This window comes from Mauremys reevesii, linkage group 2, assembly GCF_016161935.1.
Source record: "Mauremys reevesii isolate NIE-2019 linkage group 2, ASM1616193v1, whole genome shotgun sequence".
NCBI classification, from domain to species: domain Eukaryota; kingdom Metazoa; phylum Chordata; order Testudines; family Geoemydidae; genus Mauremys; species Mauremys reevesii.
The window spans coordinates 190,537,766-190,554,464 of record NC_052624.1 but is presented as its reverse complement, the minus strand read 5'-3'; the positions used below and the strand labels follow the sequence as shown (position 1 = coordinate 190,554,464).

At 41.0% G+C, this 16,699-nt stretch overlaps 1 protein-coding gene across 11 annotated transcripts in view; it reads right to left on the bottom strand.

Moving 5' to 3' along the window:
* NETO1 (neuropilin and tolloid like 1) overlaps positions 1-15,821 on the bottom strand; it is an 83,015-nt gene extending 67,194 nt beyond the window's left edge. For 6 of the 11 annotated variants that reach the window (XR_005594713.1, XR_005594714.1, XM_039526457.1 and 3 more), the window contains exons 1-3: positions 12,858-13,980; positions 6,424-6,477; positions 3,841-3,978 (exon numbers count right to left, since the gene is read on the bottom strand). Coding sequence is in view for 9 of the 11 variants with exons in the window: in XM_039526457.1 (XP_039382391.1) it covers positions 3,841-3,978; positions 6,424-6,477; positions 12,858-12,885 (220 nt within the window). In the remaining 2 variants the exon portion in view is untranslated. The other 5 variants (XM_039526453.1, XM_039526451.1, XM_039526452.1 and 2 more) reach the window with 5 other exon arrangements.
* Between the last annotated feature and the right edge of the window lie 878 nt (positions 15,822-16,699).

Below are 16,699 nucleotides of genomic sequence, written 5' to 3'. Positions count from 1 at the left end.
AAGGCAAGACCACACCCATATTAATAGATTTTATGGCCAAATGGGACTGGTCTGATTATCTAGTCTGACCTCCATAACAGGTCATAGAACCTCATGCAGGAATTCCTGCATCAAGCCCATAATCTCTTTTAGAAAACATCCAATCTTTAAATCAAGTTTTCTAGCTATGGAGAAACCACCACATCCCTAGTTGTTCCAATGGTTAATTACCCTGACTCTTAAAATAATTACATCATATTTCTAGTCTAAATGTGTGTAGTTTCAGCTTCCAACTGTTGGATGTTGTTATGTCTTTGAAGGCTAGATTAAAGAACTGTCTGCTAATAGAATCCCCTCCTCCCCATTTAGGTACTATTGGCACCTATTGTGGAAACCTATTCTTTATCAAAGCAATTTTAAAATGCTAAAAGAATGGCATACATTTAAGAAGAGCTACGGTATTTTGAAACTCTTTTATAGCAAAATGAAATACCATTTCAGTACAACAGGACAAATTCTGAAACTCTTACTCAGTCCCATTAAAGTCAGTGGAAATTTTGCCTCAGAGGAGACTTCAGGATTTGTGCTATTGTTTTTATTGCCCTATTATATTTTTATGTATTATTTATTATATTAATATTATATCAGAATTGAAAGAATACATTTAAATATATTATTCTGTGAAACTCATTGTCACAAGTTACATAAGATAGGATAACAATGTATAAGGCATATAAGGGCTTTGAAAACAAGGGCATAAACCATCCACAGAGATAATGATTAGCTTGAACCTTCTCCTATGTGCACTTTATTCCTTACTATTCATTATAGGGATTCTAGCACTGTTGTCTGAAGTTTCTGATAGTTGCTGCTGTTGAAGACAAGATACCAAATTAGATGGATCTCGTATAGGAATTCTACATTACTACATCCTATTTATAAGCTTTAGAGAGATTTCCACAGACTAGACAGTGTCATCTGCATGATGTGGGTTAAACAGCATTACCAAGTTTACCAGCCATTCGTTCCTTTAAAACAAACATTCCCCTTATACGCAGTGTTTTTGTAACCATACTGGTCCCAGGATATTAGAGAGACAAAATTAAAAGATATTACCTCACTCACACCTTGTCTCTAATGTGTACTGTATGTAACTTTAAATGTTCTTATCCATATCAATGTCTAATCTTTGTTTTGAAAACCCTCAACCTCAATATCTTGTGACAAGGAGTTCCACTGCGTAATATGATATTTAAAAGTATTCTTTCAGTTTCATTGACGGTCATACTTATGTCTTGTAGAAAGAATAAAAAAGGAACACACAATTTACTTTTTCTGTGCCATTATTTTATAGAGTGCTATCCTGTCCCCATTTGTCTCTTCTGTAAGCAATTACAATTTTTTTCAGTTTCTCTTATTATGGAAATCTTACTGCTCCTGTAGTCACTGTGGTGCCCACCATTTGACCTGTTGTTGTCCTGCCTCTATTTATTTTAAAGAGGAAGAGAGAGCGAGACCAGGACTGACCATAGCATTGAAGGGGAGATCTTACTATCATATTCCATAATATCATCATAAGGCTTCAGCAATTTTCCCCGCCCCATCTCGTTCCATGTGCATCCTAATATTCAGGTTTTTGTTTGTTTGTTTAAAAACAAACAAATAGACAGCAGTTATGCATTAAGCAGAGAACTTAAGTGTGCTGTATGCAAGGACACTTAGGTTTGTGCTTTGTTTTGTTAGGTAGCTACAGCTAATTTAGAACCCAGTAATGTATATGAATTCAAATTATTCCTTACACTGTACATTGCACTGTATCTGTCAATATAGAACTTCATCTACATCTTGCAACATATTTGCTTATCTTAGTTACATGCTTCTCAAATTCCACATAGACTTCTGCAGTTTTAACTGTCCTAAATCATTTTACATAAACTGCATATTTTGTCTCAGCACTGTCCACTCCCATTTTCCAGATCATTTCTGAATATATTCAGAAAATAATGGCCGATCCTTTGAGTACCCCATTATTCAGAGAAAAGAGAGTCTTGTGGTAAGGCACCAGACTAGAGCTTTGTTCTCACCTCTTCCACAAGCTTCCTCTGTAACTGAGAAATGGCACTGTGCCTCCATTCATCTCCAGTCCAATGGGGATAAGAAACCTCAAAAGGATGTTGTGAGGATGCATACATTAATGTATGCAAGAAACTCAGATTCTAGGATCATAAGTATCACAGTAATGGAAAGAAGTGAAATAACCTTTTACATATTCAAAACTGACCTACTCTTGTGTTTTTCTCTTAGCCAATTTCTAATCCATGACAGAATTTAACCTGTTACTTCATGACTGCTTAGTTTCCTTAACAGATTCTTGAGTAGGAAGAATTCTAGTTGATTGGAGAAGCCCAGTTTTCCTTTATAGAAGTCATGCTTGTTTGTCCCCATATCATATTCATCTTGGCATTTTATAATTCTCTCTAATTCTTGTTTTAATCAATTTGCTTGGTAAAAGTAAAGCTCAGTAGTCTAGCACGCCCAAGATCCTCTCTACCACCTGGTTTAAGAAGAGTTCTGTGAAAGCTTGTCTCTTGCACCAACAGGAGCTGGGCCAATAAAAGATATTACCTCCTGCACCTTGTCTCACTTATTTTTCAAAAATAAAAAGATTGATACAACATTTGCTGCCCTTCAGTCTTCTGGGATGGCAGCAGATGTTTATAAGATAGCATACTATTAGCAACACTGGGCCAAATTTTTAAAAGTATGGAGGTGCCTAAATATGCAGACAGGTGCCTAACCCATTGAACTCAATGGTATCCTAGGTGGTTTTGAAAATCCCATTAGACACCTATCTGCATCTAAGTACATTTACATATCTGGCCCTCAGTTAGAAACATTGGATAAGAATGAAGTATCTATCTAGATAGTCATAGGACCATCATCACTGTAGCATCTTGATTGCCTTCCCAAATCTTAAATGAATTGTATCTGGTCCTTATGACTTATCAGTCTGTTCCTGCACCTACCTGTAAACTGACAGTACCTGAATCTTTATTACCTTCCCCAGACCTCATCTTTTCAAGTATCTCCTCAATGTCCATCAATCTTTACTGCAAAGGAATGAAATCATGTAGCTTGTGTGTAGTGTAATGTCCTTAATTGCTTTCTTTGAAACTTCCTGCTTCTAATGTACTTACATAATTTCTCAGTTGTTTTGATACCTTTGGCTATTCATTCTTCTGAATCCCATGTTACCTGCCATAGCATATAGTCCTTTTTATTGGAATCACTTTACTTTTATTATTAATTCTTTTTTAATTACAGGCACCTGTTTGGGTTGAATAAGCTCCTGTCACACACATTCTTTTTTGTTCGGCTGCATTGGGTTGGTTTTGAATCTTGCCTTCTTGCTTCCCTTTGTATGCATACCTTCTATGATTCATTTATTGTATGTTTAAGAAACTGCCATGATGAGTCAAAGGATTTTAATCTCTTTTTATTCTAGGGTCTTTTAATGTTATGGTACTGATTTTAGATAGAGTCAGTTCCCCAAGTGAGTTTACATAATTACATTGTAGTCATTATTCACTAGTGAGTTATCATGGATAACCGTGTGTTGCTTCAGATTTAGTCAAGACTTCACTTGTGTGCACTACAAGTACCTTTCCCACAAAGCAATCATTTAAGATGTCAAGGAATTGCTTCTCTAAATCTTGTCTCCCATTTGGCCAAACTATCGAAACACATTTTCCAATGTTCAGAATTATCATACACAAATTCCCAGGACACATATGAGATGAAAGACATTATTTGTGAAAAACCCAGTTAATCTCAGAAGAATAGGAGTCACTTGCTGGTCACCTTCTATAATGTAGATGCACTCTCTGTCAGGAGGATACTTGTTGGGGTAATTGGGAGACGTGAAGATGCCTCCTTCTGCATATTTTGTCCAAGTTCCACACTGCACTGGTTTCTGCCCTTCTGAAGTGGTTTGCTTTTCTTTAAAATGAGGGGGGGGGAAGAGGGGAAAAAATCACATCACACAAAATATTTAGTACACTTATAACTACTTAAGATAATAAGTTCCTATTAAGGACCTAAACCTGCTTACATTGAAGCCAATGGGAGTTTGACCATTGACTTCAGTGGGAACAGGTTTGGGTTCCAGGGCTTGAATGGATAGTCCTTACTAGGTTGTCAAACAATTAAAAAAATTAATCGTGATTAATTGCATTGTTAAACAATAATAGAATACTATTTATGTACATATTTCGGATGTTTTCCACATTTTCAAATATATTGATTTCAATTACAAACACATAATACAAAGTATATTTATTATAAATAGTTGCACTGTAAAAACAAAAGAAATAGTATTTTTCAATTCATGTAATATCTTGATCATGAAAGTTGAACTTGCTAATGTAGAATTATGTACAAGAAATAACTGCATTCAAAAATAAAACAATGTAAAAACTTTAGAGTCAACAAGTCCACTCAGGCCTACTTCTGATTCAGCCAGTCACTCAGACAAACAAGTTTGGTTACATTTGCAGGAGATAATGCTGCGTGCTTCTTATTTATGCTGTCTCCTGAAAATGAGAACAGATGTTCACATGGCAATGTTGTAGCCAGCACTGCAAGATATTTACAAGCCAGATGCACTAAAGATTCATATGTCCCTTCATACTTCAGCCACCATTCCGGAGGACATGTCCATGCTGATGATGGGTTCTGCTTGATAACTATCCAAAGCAGTGCAGACCAATGCATGTTCATTTTCATCAGCTCAGTCAGACACCACTGGCAGAAGGTTGATTTTCTTTTTTGGTGGTTCGGGTTTTGTAGTTTCTACAATGGAGTGGTGCTCTTTTAAGACTTATGAAAGCATGCTCCACACCTCGTGTCTTGATCAGATTTTGGAAGACACTTCAGATTCTTAGATCTTTAGAAATCTCATATTGATACCTGCTTTGCGTTTTGTCAAATCTGCAGTGAGTGTTCTTAAAATGAATATGTGCTGAGTCATCATCCGAGACTGCTATAACATTAAATATATGGTATAATGTAGGTAAAACACAGAGCAGGAGACATACAATTCACATACATACAAAGGAGTTCAGTCACAAATTTAATTAACACTTTTTTTTTTTAACAAGCATCAGCATGGAAGCATGTCCTCTGGAAGGGTGGCTAAAGCATGAAGAGGCATACAAAAGTTTACCATATCTGGCACGTAAATACCTTGCAATGCCTGCTATAAAAGTGCCATGCAAACATCTGTTCTCATTTTCAGGTGAGATTGTAAACAAGAAGTGTGCCGAATTATCTCCTGCAAATGTAAACAAACTTGTTTGTCTGAGCAATTGGCTAAACAAGAAGTAGGTCTGAATGGATTGTAGGCTCTAAAGTTTTACATATTTTTGCTTTTGCAGTAAAAAAAAAGGTGTTTGTAAATTGCACTTTCACGATGAAGAGATTGTACTATTAGTATTTGTATGAGGTGAATTGAAAAATACTATTTCTTTTGTTTATCATTTTTACAGTGCAAATATTTGTAATGAACATAATATAAAGTGGCACCTTAAAGACTAACAGATGTATTTGGGCATAAGCTTTTGTGGGTAAAAAAAACATTTCTTCAGATGCATGGAGTGAAAATTACAGATACAGGCATAAATATACTGGCACATGAAGAGAAGGGAGTTACCTTACAAGTGGAGAACCAGTACTGACAAGGCCAATTCAGTCAGGATGGATGTGGTCCACTACCAATAATTGATGAGGGGGTGTCAATACCAAGAGGGGGGAAATTGCTTGTGTAGTGGGCCAGCCACTCCCAATCCCTAGTCAAGCCCAAATTAATAGTGTTAAACTTGAAAATGAATTGTAGCTCTGCAGTTTCTCTTTGAAGTCTATTTTTGAAGTTTTTGTTGTTGTTGAAGGATGGCTACTTTTAAATCTATTATTGAGTGTCCAGGGAGATTGAAGTATTCGCCTACTTGCTTTTGTAGGTTACTATTCCTGATGTCTGATTTGTATCAATTTATTGGACTCCTTGTTGTTTTTGTGGATACAGACTAACATGGCTACCCCTCTGATAATATAAAGTGAGTACTTTGTATTCAGTGTTCTAACTGAAATCAATATATTTGAAAAATGTAGAAAAACATTTTTAATTGTGATTCTTTTTTTGAATTAATTGTGTGAGTTAACTATGATTAATCGACAACACTAGTCCTTACTCAGAATAACCTCTCATAGCATTAGATGACCCAGTGCCTGATTTTGCAATCTGCAAATTTATAAAATATTTTTTTATTTGAATTGTCATCAGTTCACTTTATTGATGCAAAAAATGCATACGAGTACACTATGAAATATTTAAATATCTAAACAGGTGTCCAGAAATTGAGACTATACCCCATAAATAACACAACTTACCTGTTCCTTTTTTTGTTGCCCCAGACAGATGTAGGATGATTAGACTTGCTACAACTGAAAGAAAAAAATATATTAGGTACAACATGAGGTTAGTGCCTGCAATTAAAGCAACTGTAACAATCTCTCTCAAGATAATACAAATTAAAGATATCCACAGTACAAAACCAGACTGTTTTGTGGTGGCATTACAATATTTAAATTACAAATAGAAATTTTTAAAATAAGTATAAAATCGTATTTATCCTGAAAAAAAAGTGTCTAGGTAAAGATTAAATATCTTTAGTTTAAAAGACATTTCCAAACATTTGGGTTCCCCCTTCTTCCCCCAACCCCTCTTTTCAATCTTAAAATAAGACACTGGACTGCCAATATTTATTTTTTTGGTATGTTCATGATTTGAGATCAATAAAAAGGCAAGTGACTGCTACGAACACAGTGAGAAGAAAGACTGCTATAATGGGTTGGGGGCACAAGTCTCATTTCAAATCTGCTTTGTTGTGGCATAAAGACAGGTTTGGCCTTATGGTGGACAACACTGATGATTGCCCAGGGAACCGTGGTCAAGAGGTAAGGAATGGGGCAGGCCTGGGGTGTGAGGCCACGGAAGGGAGCTCAAGCCAATGGGGAGGTATCAGGGACTGGGGATGCCAAAAGACCAGGTCTCCCAGGTGCCATTTTCCCTAAGGCCAGTCATGCATAAAGAACTTTTGAAAACTAATGTGGTTGTGCAAGAAGGAGAAATCTTTTTTTCCACACCATGACCAAAAGCATCTGCAAAGTCCCACTTACAGGAACTGTTCTGAGTGTGTGTGTTTGTGCATGTATGGGGGACGGGGGGAAATGGTAGATCTGGTTTATTTGAACTTTCTTTCAGAGGCAATGGTTTCTTGCTGTGAGAATTTGCAACTTCTTTTGCAGAAAAAAATAGCTGAATCTGGACCGAAATATCTGCATCCATAGTGGCGGATCAAATCTTGTAAAAACCAACTAAGTCTTTCTTTGCTTCAGTTCAAGCTGCTGATGCTTCCTGAGTTTCTGGAAGTTGCAGACTAGGAGTTAAATCCATGGCACTTTAGACTAGAGAAGACTAGTAAGAAGATACTGGGGCCATTATCAGAAACACTGTCTCTCTTCAGAAAAGCAAGGGGACAGTTTCTTTAAAGGTGATTGTTAAACCTTTGTTCAAGAAATCATCTCTTGATATTGACAGTTTCTACAGTTATCACCTTGTCTTGGAGCATGTGTGGGGGGGGGGGGCGGGAGTCATGGCTCTACAGCAGAGTAGAGAACAACTTCCACCCTAGTCCATTTGATATTCATAGAATCATAGAAGATTAGGGTTGGAAGAGACCTCAGGAGGTCATCTAGTCCAACCCCCTGCTCAAAGCAGGACCAACCCCAACTAAATCATTGCAGCCAGGGCTTTGTTGAGCCAGGCCTTAAACACCTCTAAGGATAGAGATTCCACCACTTCCCTAGGTAGCCCATTCCAGTGCTTCCCCACTCTCCTAGTGAAATAGTTTTTCCTACTATCCAACCTAGACCTCCCCAACTGCAACTTGAGCCCACTGCTCCTTGTTCTGTCATCTGCCACCACTGAGAACAGCCTAGCTCAGGGATTGGCAACCTTTGGCACGCTGCTCACCAAGGTAAGCACCCTGGAGGGCCAGGCCAGTTTGTTTACCTACCGTGTCCATAGGTTCGTCTGATCGCGGCTGCCACTGGCCACGGTTCACTGTCCCAGGCCAATGAGGGCTGCGGGAAGCGGTGTGGGCTGAGGGTTGTGCTGACCGCTGCTTCCCACCGCCCCCATCAGCCTGGAGCAGCAAATCGCAGCCAGTGGGAGCCACAAATTGGCCAAACCTGCGGACACAGCAGGTAAACAAATGGGCCCTTACCCTGGCAGACCATGTGCCAACGGTTGCCAATCCCTGGCCTAGCTCCATCCTCCTTGGAACCCCCCTTCAGATAGCTGTTCTCTTCTGCAGACTAAATAAGCCCAGTTCCCTCACCCTTTCCTCATAAATCACGTGTCCCAGCCCCCTAATCATTTCTGTTGCCCTCTTCTGGACTGTCTCCAATTTGTCGACATCCCTTCTGTAGTGGGGGTCCTCAAAACTGGACACAGTACTCCAGATGTGGCCTCACCAGTGCCGAATAGAGGGGAATAATCACTTCCCTCTATCTGATGGTAATGCTCCTACTAATGCAGCCCAATAAGCCATTAGCTTTATTGGCAACATATCCAGCCTCTCATCCACTGTAATCCCCAGGTCCTTTTCTGCAGAACTGCCGCTTAGCCAGTCAGTCCCCAGACTGTAGTACTGCATGGAATTCTTCCATCCTAAGTGCAGGACTCTGCACTTCTCCTTGTTGAACCTCATCAGATTTCTTTTGGCCCAATCCTCCAATTTGTCTAGGACACTGGAGTGTAGGGACAGGGTCCAGAGTGAATCTAATTCTTCCCCCAGCTTCGTGTTATCTGCAAACTTGCTGATGGTGCAATTCATCCCATCATCTAGATCATTAATGAAGATGTTGAATGAAACTGGCCCCAGGACAGACTCCTGGGCACTCCGCTTGATACTGGCTGCCAACTAGATATCTAGCCATTGATCACTACCCACAGAGCCCGAAGATCTAGCAAGTTTTCTATCCATGTTATAGTCCATTTATCCAATCCATACTTTAACTTACTGGCAAGAATACTGTGGGAGACCGTATCAAAAGCTTTGCTAAAGTCAAGATATATCATGTCCACTGCTTTCCTCATACCCACAGAAACAGTTATCTCATCATAGAAGGCAATCAGGTTGGTAAGGCATGACTTGCCCTTGGTGAATCCATGTTGACTGTTCCTCATCACATTCCTCTCCTCCAAGTGCTTCAAAATGGATTCTTTGAGGACCAGTTCTATGATTTTTCCAGGGACTGAAGTGAGGCTGACCCGTCTGTAGTTCCCCGGATTCTCCTTCTTCCCTTTTTTTCATCCTGTGCATCATACAAAGACTGCACAGGTTTGTCTCCTGGTTATTAATGAAGATTGAGTATCCATCCTGATTATTTTAGCTCTATCAGCTGCCATTGATACTGCTGACCATGAGAATGTTCTGATATATTCACGGATCACAGTAAACCTAAATAAGGTTGGTTTTGAATAGCTCCCTTCCTTTTTGCCCTGAAAACACTGGGAAATTGCCATCTACATCAATAACCCTTTCAAACACTTTTCTGTTGTGTCACTTTTTGTGCTCAAATGTAAATGAAACCATTAGGACAGTTGGAGAGAAAGTATAGTCTATGGTGCTTTCAGTATCTTGATGACACCTAAATCTGTATTTCTAGGTGTTCTGCAAGGCTCAGATCAGAGGTTTGTGGTAAAGTTTATAGTCTCAAACAAAGAAAGACTGAAGTGATGAAAAACACAATGCACTGGGAGCATATCCACCATTACTTATCCAATACAGCTGTCTTGTTGGACTTGCAGCTGCTACTGGATATTCAGATAGAAGTTGAAAATGGTGTAAAGCATTCTTAATTTAGCAAGAAAATTGCAGCTTTTCAGATATGGATCTCTCCAGTCATCCACAGCCTTACTGCAACATGTTGTACATGAGACTACATGTTCAAACGTCTCAGAATGTGAAGCTAGTGTGAAATACAGCTGCTCATTCACTAAAGCTGTGTTCCATGCAGGAAGCACATTGCAATTGTGCCTATGATCTCCATTGGTTGCCAGCTAATTTATGGAGAGTGTAAGATGTTGGTTTAGACTTACAATATAAAGCTAATTGCAGAGGCTCTTTCTTTCTTCATGAATCCATGGCAATTGCAATCTGAGGTTCTCAAGCTAATAGATCCGTGGATAAAATGGGAGGAATCTGTTAGCAAGGCATTGATGTGAGGGGACCCAACTCCTTAATATTTCCCTCCCTCTATCTGCCAGAACCCAGATTTGGTGAACTCCAGGTCATGCTACAGGGTGTCCCTGTTTCCCCTGGCTTTCCTGGAGCGAAGACCACATATTGCCTGAGGGTGAGGGTTGAATGGCATGTTTGTAAATGTCTTTTGTGCTGGCACAGTTTATAAGTTATTTATTTATTTATTACTGTTTTAATTCTAAGTGTATATATTTTGAGATTCTGGATCTGTGCATTTTCTAAATGTGAATAAAATAGCATTTGAAAGACCTATGCTCTGCAAAGAGAAGGGGAATCATTGATGAGTCAATGGAGAGGGAGTATGCTCTTCCACCCAACCCCCCAATCTAGTAAATCTTTGCTTTTTAATTCACTTACCTACATTGCTCCAAAATGGAGAGCATGGAGAGCTGTACTTACAACTTGGCATGAGGGTATTGACAATAAATGGTAAAAAATAAACTTGGAATAAAATATAACAAACAAACAAACAAGAAAATCTTAAGGAGACTGCTTAATCCTGATATACTGTATCCAACACAGCTGTACTGTTGAAATGAAATACTTGTTCCCTTTACTTTTAGTAGAGTAATTTGGATTAGGGGCTTTAAAGCCAACATCACAAAAAATACTTAGATTGCCACAAAACCCACTTTTTTCTTCCGTACTTAAAGAATTATTGAAACTTACCCCTTAAAACTTCAAGGCAAAGTCTCAATAATATATTTCTGTCAAGCAGATGAATGTTAACCAGTGGAGAAATTTCTCAGGATGAATATGCTTCTCTGCCAGTAGGTTAAATTCACTGGATTACAAACACAATATTTTGCAATAAACTGATTCCTTCCCCTTTTCCTCCCTTCTTATTCCAGGACAAATACAAATCTTTCCCATATTTAAAAAACAAAACAAACAAAAAGCCAAAAGAAGAGCCTGAGCCTGCAATCTTTACTCAGGCAAAACTGCTAGTCAGGGAGTTTTGTTGGCAGGAAGACAACAATATCAGCAATCATGTAGGTATGGGGATTTTTTTTAAATCAGGATCCCACCTAATTTCTTGTTGATCTCCCCTCCTCCCCCATTCCTCATCATCTAGTCTAACTGTAATTAGGCTTATTAGTGATCCCCTGATTATGGACATGTGCATGTTTCCATTACACATCAATATTTGAAGAGGTTTAGCATTTGGCCACAACAGTTGCTAGAGAATATAACTTGACATGCAAGGTCTAACCCAGTAAAGAATTTTGAAAACAAGTTATAAAAAAATATTATTGCTATTTTACAAATTACCCGTATCTTTAAAGGATATTGTTTCAGAGTACTGCTCCAGACGCTTCAGTTTAAACCACCAACCCTTCACACCTTCTCTTTTCTTGGGGGGAGGGGGGGAGAAAATGACAATTTCCGGACCACCCATAGTCATACTGTGCAATAGGCCCCATTGATATTTTCACACAAGAACTTGTGTTTCAAATGGCCTCGGTACTGAGGCTTATTTGTTTTACACGGGTCCTGTTTAGCGAGTACATCTCCTCGCGCTCCTTACTAGTCCTGTTTGGACGGGTTATTATTACGGAATGCGGACCATTGTCAGTGCGCAACTCACAACATTCACGTAACGATGCTCTACAAGAGTAACATGCTCTACTGCTAAAGCTTAGCAGATTTTGGATGGGGAACGCTGCAGCGTTAGAATAGATTCATAACCAAGAACAAGTCACCGGGGCTTTTGATTCCTTCCCATTGATGATTCCCAAAGCAATACAGAACACATACTAGCATCAGGAATAGACCGCCCCTAACACTGAAAATCGCATTTAAGGGTCTGATGGGGAAAAAAAGTAAACTCCGAGTTGTGAGTGAAACTCTATCCTTTAATCCACCACATTGTGTTTAATTATTTTGATTACCGTAGGCCAAACGTAGATCTCTGACACACCGGCGATAATCCGGAGTAATACCACTGAAATCAGTGGCGCTATTCTGGATTAACATCGATGTGATTTAGGAGGAGAGCAGAATTTAGTTCCGTGTTTGACGATCCCACGGGTCTGTCATTTGAGGGTTCAAACCCAAGCCTCAGAGTTAACTCTGGTTAGAATCCCACACGCCAGGAGACCTGAATCAAGAATGAAATAGTGACGGATGGTATATCCTGCAATACCTATCAGTCCCTACAGCACCCTTTAGCGGCTAGTTTTGCACCCCCACTGGTTACTTTGAAAGCTACTATCTCTCTATATAACTACAGGTATACTCAGTCCTCCCTACTATCACCACAAACTCAATAAACGAGTTCATGTGTCACTGCGAACGCCAGGCTATATCTACGTCTTTCTTGCACCTCTTTCAATTATACTGCAGTGCATTGAGAGGGGGGAGAAAGTTTAAATCCACGCCTTGAAGCTGTGAGCCTTCCAACCGTCCTACGATGTCTCCTCCACCTGTTCTGTTGGAAGAAGGAAAAATAGTTGCCCCGCGAAGCAGAGCAGCTTCAGGAAAGATACTTACTGTGAAACAAACTGCGCCCATGGATCATGTCTGTTCCTTACACAAGGGGCTTCGATCTCCACTAATTCCATTTAGATACGGGAGGACTTCCAGTGGTGGGGAGAGGATGGAGTAGGAAAACTGAAGCCCACACACAGCGAAGGGTAGCAGCAGCAGCCCTTCCTCTCTCTCCTCCTCGCCTCCAAACAATCACCGCCGTCTCAACCCCATCACACCAGAGCGATCATCATCATCAACACCCTCATCTTTGAATCATATCAAAAGCAGCAGCCGCTGAGTACGACAGGGAGTCTGCATAACTGGCGGCGACGGGCCAGAGAGAGAGAGACCGGAGGACAAGCACCTGGCAAAGAGCACATCAAAAGGGGCCAGGAAAGAGGCAGGGGCAAATGAGTAGGGGGTTCGCTCGCACAACCCCCCCTAATCACCAGTTTCATACAAAACCAAAAGCCGGTCGAAGCATTTCCTGTAGGATTTCAAGCCCAACGTTTCCCAGACCTTTGGGTTCTTTTGATGCATGGAAGGAAGGATTAATGGGTCCGTCATCAGCTCCCTGGGCTTGCTCCTCTGAAGGGGTGGGAGGAGGGAGCCCAAAGGGGAGGGGGCAGGAAGATTTACCAAACAGGAGATTTAGTCATATTTGTGGGCAATGCAATCCTTATTAGAGAAGAAATCCTTTAAAATCGAACAAATCCATTTTTGCAAAACCCTCTCTCTGCGTGTTGCATAGTATCAGGCAGCAGCAGCAGCAGCAAGCGGCTGAAAGCACATTGTAGCGGCTCAAATCCTCCCGGAGATGGATGGATGGAGAGATGGATGTACGTAGAGAGATCCCCTCACTCCTACAGTCCAGGGCGAAGAGCAGAACAAAATCCCGGAGTTGCTTCCATTCATTCCACGGCTGGGGGGAGGAGGATGGTGTAGATCCTTGAAGGGGGCGGGGGGGAGGGGATCCTCCTTCACTTTATGTCCTAAAGAAAATGTTCATTGTTCCCCACCCCACCAACTGCATCTGTCAAAAGGAAACAAGACACGTTCCCTCTTTGAGCTGAGACTTCCCCCGTTTACACACAGGCAGCAATAAAAGTTTAGCTGTTAATCCTTCGGCTGCAGATACGATCGCCTCTTCCAATCAACCCACAGCCAGGCAGGGAAATCTTTCAGCCACACTCTTCCCTCTCCCTTAGCGCCCTCCCCAGCCAGCTCTCAGCCCAAACACAGGTGGCAGAGGAATACTGGGGGAAAGGAGGGAGAGAAGGAGAAAATCTAGAGGAGACGAAGACGACTAAAGAAGGCGGAAAGAAAGAAATGAAAACGCAAGGGAAGAGGGGGAAAGGAACTGCAGTCTCCTCCCCCGCTCATAGTCCTGCCAGCAGCGGGAAGCTCCCACCGCAGCAGCCCTGGGCTAAGTCCGCAACACCAGCTCTTTCTACACAGGGACCTCCAGTCTGCACCCGTTGCCTCCTCCCTGGCACCCTCAAGACACCCGCGTAGGAGGAAATGGAGGAGGGAACAAAGGGGGAGGCGCGGGGGGCAATGGAAGAGAGAAAGAACAGCTGTGTTTGCCCGAAGCGAGAAAGGATGGGGTGTTCCCACCTCTGGTCCTGTTACTCCCACGCCTGCTGCACCGACCCCCCAGCACCTGCTGCTGCTGCTGCAGCGAAGCTGAGGCACGGAAAGAGAGCATGTATCGCCTCCTCCTTTCTCCCTCTGGGCTTGAGGTGAGGAAGAGGGAGATTAACAGACTGCTGGAGAGAGAAGGTCCTGACCACAGTATAGCCAGGATCAGACAGAAAAACCCAACCCTCTTTTCCAGGCTGCTAAAAGAAAAGAAATAGACCGAATGCAAAAAGCAAAAGCCCCCGATTTCCCTACCTCACGCTCATTCCATCTGCAAAGAGAAAAGTGTTCACCCCCTGCCTTGAGGGAAAGCAGATAGACAATAACTAAACAGACTGAGGTTCGGCTTTGGAGTGGAGTGGGGAGAGAGGTCATTCATTAATATTAATTACATGTAAACGTCGTTATGTCTCCAACCGATGCAAATTTGCTTTTGCTTCTGAAATGCCCCACGAAGAATGATTTTGCACTTCTGTTTTGCGAGTAGCCTTGCAGAAGAACGTGGGTGGCTATTTCGCCAAATCAGTTGCCTCCCAGTTTTTCTGGGGAGGCTTTAATGCAACCTCTGTAGTGTAATGACTAATGCGTGATCGTGCAGAGTTAATTGTCCTTAAATGGCCGCACACGTTGCAGGGTAAATAGATTATTGGGTGCTGATGCGTGATATACTGACTTGGGTCCTTTTACAAAAAATACGTATCTTTTAGTAAAACAGGTCTCTCTGTTACCTTTTAGGACACCATTGAATCGCATAGTTGTTAAGCCCAAAAGGTGGATGACAAGAAACTTGATTGTACAGCAAACCAGCCTGGATTTATCAAAGATCCTCTTTCATATTTCTAATTGTCCCGTGGATCCTCTGCTGTGTAATCTGGAGCCAGGAAAGTATCTGCCATAGAGAGTTAAATATGCAGTCTGTCAGCTCCAGCTCCATACACAAGAAGAGTGTGAAATAATCTTGCCCGATGGGATTCGCACATCAATCCGTCCATTTTGCCTGACTTTATGTATTTTAAAATCCTGCTGGGTGAGGAGGACACGGCAGCAAACTACTTGTATTAAGGAATATAGAGGAAACAAGACTGGCAAGGAGACTGTTCGCCTGATACTCACTAGGTTTTTCTGTTACTCATCTTACTAGAGGCAAAAAGCAAGACGGCAGTTGTTACTCTTAATAAATTGGTTACACTCGCACTCTGCTCGCTCTCCCTCCTCAATCAAAAAGAACCTCTGCGGTGTATCTGAGAGTCAGCTGAGGATCAACTTCCATCATGCAGATGTGCAGAGTCTTGCTTTCTTAGACAAGCAACATGTAGAGCAATTGAAAAAGGGGAGGGGGGGGGCTTGGAAACACATTGTAATAAGGTGGTTTATAAGCAGATTGGCCACATCTCCGGCAGGGCAATGCAGACATCCATATGGCTAAGTTTCAAGCTATAATTACTTACAAAAGGTTAAGGTACAAGTAGACACAAAACAGCTGATTTTGCTGTTCTGGGAAAATGTGCTGTGTCACATTTTACAACGCTAAGCTTCCCTATTCTCCTTCTTGCTAGAGGCATTCTTTATGTTGCCACACAGGTGTTGGTTGCTTTAAAACTCCCTTGGCTTCTTGATCCGTGCAACTGTTTAATTTGAGAGTACCAAATAGTATGGTTTATATAGCACCTGGTTTGGATGCTGTGAAGTGTGAGAAAAAAGTAACAGGTCTCTGCCCCCAGGGAGCTCTTAGGGGGAAGGCACAGAACAAATACAGAATGGCATGTGTTCATTTTAGCCAGAACACTGTTCAGAATAGCTGGGTTTTGGAAATTAACTGCAATGAAGTGACAGTCACAATATCCCTCAGCTACTATGAATCATAGAATATCAGGGTTGGAAGGGACTTCAGGAGGTCATTTAGTCCAATCCCCTGCTCAAAGTAGGACCAATCCCCAACTAAATCAATGGACTATGGATATGGACTATCTTATGGTAGTATTTTCATTTCAGGAAATCTGAGATTAGGTTAGATGTTACAATAAAATAAGTAATATGTTTCTACAAATAAGTTTATTAAATTGAAGCTATTAGAAGAAAAAATATACATGGAAGTGTCATAATTAGAAGCTAGCCACAAATCAGTTTCTGCTGGAGTAGATTCTTTTTAGATAGCCTTGGAAGATGTAAACCTCAAGCCACTACAGTAATCTTCACCTTTTAATTTCCTCTCTTGGGTGGAT